The following is a 9,357-nucleotide window of genomic DNA, read 5'->3' as shown; positions in this document are numbered from 1 at the left end:
CCGCCTGTCCTACGAAGGCCGTCTCGTTTAATTCTAGGTTGAGGACACTTCGTATATGCATCCTACAGAGGTGCGACCTCCAGAGGATGCGACCTCCAGAGAATTTGACCTCCGGAGGGCGCAGCCTTCTAAATGAGACACAGCAATTGTTGCAGTTTAGTGAGGCTACACCGAATCAGAATTAATCGCAAGTGAAAGTTTTGATCACAGGTTAATGTTTTAATCACAGATTTGTTAATCTGTTTTTAAAATTACGTGGTGCAACACAACTCGATTTAAAATAAAACCCAGATCAACAAATCCTTGATTAGCTCTAATCTTGGTTTAATTTAATCCATGTTGGTGCAACCCACCCCTAGTGTACTGATTTATTATAGGCTTTTTATTATATAAATCAACACCAAAGATTTATGCAATCTCTGTCTACATTATGAAAATGGCTAAAACAAATGAAAAATATTATAACACTGAAATTCCTAGTGTCAGAGGAAAAAAAATTAACTTAAATTATTTTAGCAAATGGCTGCAATATAACAAAGAGTGAAAAATGTAAGGGGGTCTGAATACTTTCCGTACCCACTGTATATGCAAATTCATTCTCTGCCAGCAGAAGGCGCTTGTAAAGCGTGAGAGATAGGGGTTTCCCCGGTAAGGGCTGTACACAAAGCAGTGCTCAGCTCACAAACGCTGGCATTACAGGCAAGATTAAATGAAAATGACATCCATAATTTTCTGAAGACAGTCGTTTCCTTCAGAAATACAGAGATATAAAAACACCCGCACCGGGTTGTATTTAATCTCATGAAATTTTTAATTGGTTTAATAAGCCTGTTGAATAACCAGCATTTCTAAACAAACATTCCACACAGCTACTTTCTTTTTTATTTATTTAGGAAGCGGTTAAGAAATTGTACAAACATATTCGGGAGAACATTCAATAGGATCTATAGTAGCCTACATAACACGAAAACAAAACACGGGAGAAGGGGCGCCGCTTACTGTTTAGGTCCGCTGTTCTGTCACGATTCACACTGGGAGCACGGGAACGAAGAAGCGAGGAGACGAGGAGTAAAGCAAATTCCAAAATCTTTAATGAAAACAAAGCTGGGAACACAGGAACCACAGAACACGAAATGACATTTAACAGTGGACGGGAAACGAGGGGCAGAACACTTTAAATACACAGAAACTAATGGGAATGGCATTTAACAGCGGACGGGAAACGAGGGGCAGAACACACTTTAAATACACAGAAACTAATGGGACACACCTGGGAACAAATGAACTAAACGGACAGGAACATGAAAAACCAAATAAGGGCATAATAAACAAACTGGAGCACGTGGGGGAGGAAATTGCATTTCTGTCAATAGATCCTCCTAAATATTACACACTGCACCTTTAACCTGAATCAAATGTATGAGAAATGCCTTGAAATAAAAAAAACTGTCTTTCTCTTTATTTATTCCTTCCTTTTCTAGCTTGCACTTATTTGAACAATGCCTGAAACTTGGTATTACGAGCACTTCCTGTATCTGTTTGCCTCTTGAAGAAGAATCGCTTTATGTATTCCCCAATTGTAAGTCGCTTTGGATAAATGCGTCTGCAAAATGACGAAATGTAAATGTTATCAAAATTAGAGGATGTTTATTGCAACTAGGGTTGCAAAGGGGTGGAAAATTTCTGGTACATTTCCAAAAATCCCTGGAAGATTCCAAAAAAATCCTGGAAAGTTTCCAAAATTTCTGGAATGTTTCCGAAATTTACTGGAAATTTTCCACCTTTTTGCAACCTCTCTATACTTGAAAGGATGTACATATGAACACCTGTGGCCACTTCCGACCGTGACAAAAGAAAAAAGCCTCAAGGCAAAATATAAAGAAGCATGCAAATAAACCACATGGTGCAGTGTTCTGTTTAGGTGATCATCTGATACGGGCCACATTTAAAAGGTTATGTGAACAGTCTCACACACACACACAAATAGCATCTTTCTTCAAATCTCGTCACTCTGAGGAACACTGGGTTTGCAAATGCCGTTTCAGGTCTCTTTTATACAGGAACCTCATCTCACACTTAGAGCACGAGTACGGCTTCTCTCCAGTGTGAATCCTCATGTGAATCTTAAGGTTTCCTTTAAAAGTGAAACCCTTTCCACAGTGAGGACAGATGAAAGGCTTCTCTCCAGTGTGAACTTTTATGTGTGACTTCAGATTTCCTTTCTGTGGGAAGCCCTTCCCGCACAGTTGGCAGGTGAATGGCATCTCTCCAGTGTGACGTATCATGTGTATTTCGAAGGATTCCTTGTGTGTAAATCTCTCTTCACACTGTCGGCATGTGTAGGGCTTCTCTCCGGTGTGAATCCTCATGTGAGCCTTGAGGCTGCCTTTGTGACCAAATTTTTTTTTGCAGTGAGGGCAGGTGTAACGTTTCTCTCCAGTGTGAACTCTCATGTGATATTTAAGATTTCCGCTTTGCGAGAAGCTCTTTCCACACTGTCTGCAGGTGTAAGGCTTCTCTCCGGTGTGAAGAGTCATGTGATTCTTGAGGCAGACTTTATGGCCAAAACACTTCCCACACTGAGTGCACGTGAACGGCTTCTGTCCGCTGTGAATCTTCATGTGATTCTTCAGGTATTTGCTGATTTTAAAACACTTTTCACACTGCTCACATTTAAAAGGCTTTTCTTTGGAATGAAGTATTGCGTGCCTGTCGAGGTGTTTAATGTTCCAGAACGTCATTCCACACTGACCACATTTAAAAAGGTTCTCTCTCGAGTGAACCATTGTGTGGCGATTAAAGGTTTCAGAGTTTTGATCTCTTGAGGATGTCTGTTCTCCAGTTACAAAATCATGATGTTTCTCTTCCATTTTATTCAGTTCTTGATTCTCCTCTTTCAGCGCCATCAGCTCTATGACAAAAACAGACAAAAACAAGTTCACCCCTGTTCAATGGCACAAAGCAGCAAACATCAAAATATGTATGCTAGATCCTACCCCACTGAAAGACAAAAAACCTGTAATCCCAGAATGAGAAAGTGAGATATCACAATTTTTGTCTCCACGATCTGCTATTGAAGAAATATTGTGCTACAGCATACATTCTATTATTTGCAGTTCTGGCACCTCCATCCTAATATACTATACAACGCAGCATGCATTCACGAGCCGTAGTTCACTGACAAGCTACGCAATATTGCGTTCATAATCGCAGATGAATCGCATTCGTTTATGAGCACGATATTGCGTAGCTTGTCAGCGAACTACGGCTTTTTAATGTTTAAAGTGGGGTTTGAGCAAAAACATTAATAATTACATACATTTTGAAATGTAGCTTGACGCTAATTGTAGCTCTAATTATATTTTCAGATGTATTTTTGTAAGCATTATGGATAGTTTGTGTTTCTGATGAAGAACCAAAAGTTATGTATCTTAATTTAATGCTGTATATTGAGCAGTGGATGATGTAAAAGCCATATACGAGATACATAGGCTACGTTAGGAAAAAATGCATTGCTGATCAGTGCCACCTAGCGTGCAGGCGTGAATTAGCAGTAGACGATCAATCGTTTCGCACTCAGTGTGAAACGGCCTTTAGATGCATGCAGGTCTTAAAGTGACAGCAGACTAATATTTTTAAACATGCTGCCCCTTGTCATTAAAGGGATAATTCACCCAAACATTACAATTCTGTCATTATTTACTCACTCTCATGTTGTCCAAAACCTGTATTAATTTCTTTCTTGATATTTTAAAGAATGAGGGTAAGCAAACAGTTGCTGGTCCCCACTGACTTTGATAGCAGGAAAAAAATAATAATATGGAAGTCTCTAGGGACCAGCAACAGTTTGCTTACCCACATTATTCAAAATAACATTTATGGTCTAGGGAAGAAAAAAAAACTAATTCAGGTTTAAAACAACGTAAGAGTGAGTAAGTTATGACAATTTTCATTTTTGGGTGAAATATGCCTTTAATGCTAATAAAACAACAAAAACAGAAAAATCACTCACTGCTCTTGACTGAAGAATATTAATACTGTTGCTTTAATAAGAATCACTGCAATTTATACAGTGAAGTGTATATATATATATATATATAGTGTTTTATTTTTATATTTGTTGATTCAATATCTTGAATGCTAGTTAAATACACCTACTGTTTCTGAAAAATAAAGAACAGTTTTATTTGTATATTATGTGTATTTGTAATGTGTATCTTTGTTCGTATTTTAATAACAAAGATAATAATAATAATAATAATAATAATAATAACAAAGAAAATAATGAAAAAGGTTTTTTATCTTCGTCCACTTTGCCCTAAATATCTGCCATTATTGTATATTTTGTTACCTTGTAAGGCTTTGTTTTTAAAATAGGGAAATTAGTTTGTGCCGCGTAGACAGCTTGAAAAATAGTAAAATCAACATGAAAAAGAATAGTGAAATTATTTAAAAATAGTGATATTTTTGCCATGTCACACACCCCTATCTTATATTTTTATATATTCTTAATATTGTTAACTCTTTTCTTTCTGTAGGACATGTCCCAATAACCTTCAAGCTGGCTGATGTCAAACCTCTTATCAAAACAAACAAACACTTCTGGACCACTTGATCTAGTTAATAATAAACTAATTTTAAATTTACGATTTATGTCTGAAATATTAGAGTAACTCAACTTGGTCCTCTCAAATATGGAGAGCTGCGAACAATTTCAGTCAGGATTTAAAGGGACAGTTCACCCAAAAATTAAAGTGCTGTCATAATTTACTCACCCCAAACTTGTTCCAAACATGCATGGGTTTCGTTTTTCTGCTGTACAAAAAAGAAGATATTTTGAAAAATGAGGGTAACCAAACAGTTGTTGGTCCCCACTGACATCCATAGTATTTTTTCCAGTACATTTTCTAAATACAAGTTTGGAAGAACTTAAGGATTGAGTAAATGACAGCCCTTTTTTTAAACTACCCCCTTTATAAGCTGCCATAATAGCACAGAAACTATGCTCAGTTACAAATGACCTACATTTGGCATCTAATTACAGCTACTTTTCTCTTCTAGTGCCATTAGATCTTTCAACAACACAGACCATGATATTCTCTTGGATAGCTTGATAATTATGTTGGAATTCAGTTTTGCTGAATTATGAGAATTATTTGTTATTGGCCATTGTATCTGTTACTACTTTGTGTAAATCAAGAGATGCAAAATATGGAGTGCCACAGGGCTCAGTACTAGGTCCTCTGCTTTACTCCTATGCATATACTGTATATTTCCACTGAGGGACATTATCATTGGATTTCACCGTTATGCCGATAATACTCCAGTTAGCAGAGTGCATTAATGATATCAAAGAGAAGCTGGAGATTTTAATAACTGGATCAAATGAGTGAGTTCAGGTTTGAGAATGAAGACCAACCCGTTTGTTCCTCGGTCTCTTCTTGTTTGACTCTGAATGTCTCTTCGATCTTCACATCTTCACTCTCCTCTTTAATGAACGCCATCTTTGCAGTAGTGTGTGGATCTCAGCAGGAGTTTTAGTTTGGACAGTCTGTCGTGATTGAGATGAGAATAGTTAACAGAGATGAAAATAAACCCAAACTAACTCTGTGGGCGCGTCTCAATCAGCTCTCAGTGCGCTGTTCTCGCTGTGTTTACACGGTTTTGATTCTCTCTTCACTGGTTACCAATATATCAGATAAACTCATCTGGGAAAGTTAAATAAGACGCTACTTTTCTGTGATAATGCGCTTTACTCGCGCAAAACAATGTTCGTACGTGTTCAATAAAGCACTGAGATAATATATTCAAGAACGATTAATTAATTTGACATCGCGTGTACAAACTATAAAACTGCCTTGACGGTTTGTAGAAATTAAACACTTTATATGCTCGGAACCACAAACCTGTCTTCAGCCGAATCACAACAGACACAGGAGTGCGGCGCAGCCTTGTGACGTCACATCGCCAGAACAAAATAAAAGTCCTGTCAGTGCATAGCGCGCAGACAAACATTGGTCAGAGACATTCAGGGTTTTTATTCGTGGTGAAATATATATTTATATATATGTTGTCCAATGACCTGCTGAAAATAACTATGATTCTGTCTAAAAAGGTGCAAGAGTCATGTTTGAGTGCAGAAACCATTTATATCAGTGGTCAAAATCAGGGTATCTTCCGTCCATTCCAAATCCGTTTTCAATTAAAAAACAGAAAACGAAAAAACTAATCGTTTTTTAATTTATCATTTTATTGCCTTTGTTTAATATTTACTTAAAGTTATATTTTTCTATATACATAATCAGACACATAATCTACTCTAAATAACGGATTTTGTTTTCTGTTTTTTAATTGAAAACGGATTTGGAATGGACGGAAGATACCCTGATTGGTCAATAAGTTTTAATGATAAGCCTTTAAAAAGTGTTTAATGCATTTTTTTTTTTTAAATTCATTGCGCTATATATATATGATATAAAAACACGGTTTGTCAAAATAAATTTAAACCTATAATTAGGGGCCTCGTACTAAAAAAAATTAAAAATAAATATGCAACAATCAATGGGTGACAATGATGCAATATATGTGTGTGTATATATATATATATATTGTAATATACAATTACAACTCAGGGTTGAACACCCTCCAGTGTGAATTACACCTGGTGAAAATCTTGCACTCGATTATTTTACATTGACTTCATATTAGTTAATAACCTGTCAACAATTCATTAAATATTTATAAATCAATACAAATTAATTTGCCTTGTAAAACATTAAGCAGATTATCCATTTTAACAGTGTAACCACATTACACTTCCAGCACACTTCAAATAAACAAAGCCACTGTTTTGTAAAACTAAATGACAGACTAATGAATAGCTAGAGAGACAGTGTTTAATTGTAATAACATGTACCTGCATAACCATTTTGGAAAAAGACTCCAGAAATGTGTGTGTAAAGCTGTTGGAAAAGTGGGAAGAGCGGAGAAAACAACCAATAAAACGCAAACCTACAACACACTCATTATAATATTCATTTGTGTGTATAATATCTTTAAAACAGAAAGAATAAAGGCAGTTACTTTTTGTTTACTCTTCTTTGATTTTTCGGTCTGTATATATATCATTGTTTGCTGTGTATCACAATAAAAGCACCCTTATTTGCGCATCTTTTATTTGAAGAAGACATGATATGTGCGCATTCACGGTGCTGATTCATGTTTGGAGCACGAGAGAATATGAAATATGTTCACAAACTTGAAACGCGGTTTAACTTTGGTTTTTGAACCGGAAGAACCAAATTGCTCCAAAAATGAAAAAACAACCACTTTTCCTTTACTGATATACATAACAAGTGCTATTGTGGTTTTCACTGATGTGCAACCTGTTTTTATATGTTAGCATCTCAAAAAATGTGTTTTAGGGTTTCGTGACACTTTAAAGGAAAGCCACTGTTTAGTACAACACCCCCAAAAAGTTTATAGATGTCTCAGAGATAATTTGTATCTTTGTTCTACTTATTTGTTTGTTCTATTGCTTGTAATTTGTTTATTTGTTCTTATTTACTGACTGTTCACTTGTCTTTAATAATGTTTGAACTTTGTTAGGCTAATGTGTTTTTTTGCCATGGTATTGATAATAAAACTAAAATAAATTTTCGTTACTTGAAATAAAATATTTCAATGTTGCCTGTAATAATATAAATGTTAACTAATAAATTATTTAAATTTCTTATTCTAATTAGGTTTCTTTCAATTTCTTATTAAAGGTGCAGTAGGAGATCTCGGAAAATGCTAACTTTAGCCTGATAGCACTGAAAGCGAACGTCCTGCCCTCCTGCAATCGCCGTCCAAAGCCACGCCCCCTGAACGCACACAGATCAGACGACCAGAGACAACATTACTACAATACATCATGTGCCATTCACCGGTGAGAAAACTTTATAGTACAGTTAGTTAAAGTACTACAATACCAAAAACGCGCTGATAGACAGGCAGGTAGGAAAGCCAATCAAAACGCTCGGACCGAGCATTTTAATTGGACGGACATTTCTTGGTCCTACGCCTTTCTCAAAATATATAAATACATATAAATACATTTAGACCACTTAACTTAGTGATTGCTATCGGGATGTGAAGAGACTTTCAACCAGCATAACAAAAAATGTTTCTGAAGACAATCACCTATTGCCCCTTTAAGCGTCAAAAAATATAATATTTCTTGCGACGTGGGATTAAATTCCCAAATAAAACGCGGTAGCGGTCGGTAACTCTATTTGAACGGGGAGTGGGCGGTCTAACAATATCCTGTTCCCGACGTCCTTTCAGAATAGCACATCTGCGCTTTACTCACTCTCATCGAGCACCGGTTAATTTCGTATTTGTTTTATTTTTTTTTCTCTGCGACACTTTTCCTACCGTGTTGACAGCAAAATGTTAAACAAATTTTGTATTTTGACAAGACGAATAAAAATAACACGATTTTTGTAAAGGCTACATTTTTATTTGTTATCTCTCTTTCAGTAGTGTGAGATTCTGGAAACAACATCTACATTTAGCAGGAACAGTCGGGTCGGGAAGAAAATCATTCTAAGCAGACAGCGGGTGAACAAAAGTGAATATATAGCAGGAGCGGGTGGGTACGGAATATAACCTTGCAGGAGCGGGACTAAAAAAACAGTCCCACACAGACCTCTAGATCAGATCAAGTCTCCACGTCAGATTAATCAGATCCAGCCCTGGATGCCAGATCCTGTCTGAAAATATCTGTTTAGCCTGGTATTAAAACCATTAGCCAGCAGAGTAGTCTAATACCCAAAACCTGTAAACAGAAAGTCTTGTTTGGTACCCAAAACTGTCTTCTATCAGCCAAGAAATTGACTGAGCAAAGAAAGAGAAGAGCAGAAGTAGGAGGTGAAGTAATGATGATAAAAATCAGCATATTGAATAATCTTAGTTGCGTCTGTTTCAATGATCAGACTTCATCTGACGAACAAAGAATCCTCAAATCCTTCAAAATGTACATCTGTCTACAGTGCAATATCCTGAACTATATAATATATAATAGAAAAACCGTTGTCGTGCGTTTAGTGTTGTGCTTTTATTCCCTAAAAGGATTACCCAGCAAATAGTCCGAGCAACTCCCCGATCCATAATTTGTGAAACCAGAGAAGTATGGAAATGTTTACGGTAGACAATCCATTTTTAAAACCAATTTTGTCGCCAGTTCTGCCACCCTAGAGGAATATATTGACTTTGCATTGTGGCTGAGTGGTTCCTTGTTTACTGTGGGAATTGCGGATGAGGAACCGTGCAAACCCACAGTACCCCCCCCCCCCCCCCCCCCCCGCCCCCCGC

General features: G+C 36.7%; 1 protein-coding gene across 1 annotated transcript; it reads right to left on the bottom strand.

Annotated features, from left to right (window-relative positions):
* Positions 1-1,791: 1,791 nt before the first annotated feature.
* LOC107661921 (gastrula zinc finger protein XlCGF8.2DB-like) lies at positions 1,792-5,987 on the bottom strand. Its single transcript, XM_016451715.1, has 3 exons — positions 5,907-5,987; positions 5,420-5,551; positions 1,792-2,911 (listed from the first exon to the last, which is right to left on the bottom strand). Exons 2-3 carry the CDS (start codon positions 5,502-5,504, stop codon positions 2,007-2,009), a joined length of 990 nt encoding a protein of 329 aa, XP_016307201.1. The 5' UTR covers positions 5,505-5,551; positions 5,907-5,987; the 3' UTR covers positions 1,792-2,006.
* Between the last annotated feature and the right edge of the window lie 3,370 nt (positions 5,988-9,357).

The sequence above is a fragment of the Sinocyclocheilus anshuiensis genome, unplaced genomic scaffold (genome assembly GCF_001515605.1).
Source record: "Sinocyclocheilus anshuiensis isolate Anshui unplaced genomic scaffold, SAMN03320099.WGS_v1.1 scaffold1040, whole genome shotgun sequence".
NCBI classification, from domain to species: domain Eukaryota; kingdom Metazoa; phylum Chordata; class Actinopteri; order Cypriniformes; family Cyprinidae; genus Sinocyclocheilus; species Sinocyclocheilus anshuiensis.
The sequence above is the reverse complement of the archived record's forward strand: the minus strand, read 5'-3'. Positions and strand labels throughout refer to the sequence as shown.

Excerpts from the sequence above, each read along its gene's own strand:
- LOC107661921 (XM_016451715.1), bottom strand. The coding sequence starts at position 5,504 with ATGGCGTTCATTAAAGAGGAGAGTGAAGATGTGAAGATCGAAGAGACA. Across the intron at positions 2,912-5,419 it reads AGAGACCGAGGAACAAACGG|AGCTGATGGCGCTGAAAGAG; the intron begins GTTGGTCTTCAT and ends TTTTTGTCATAG.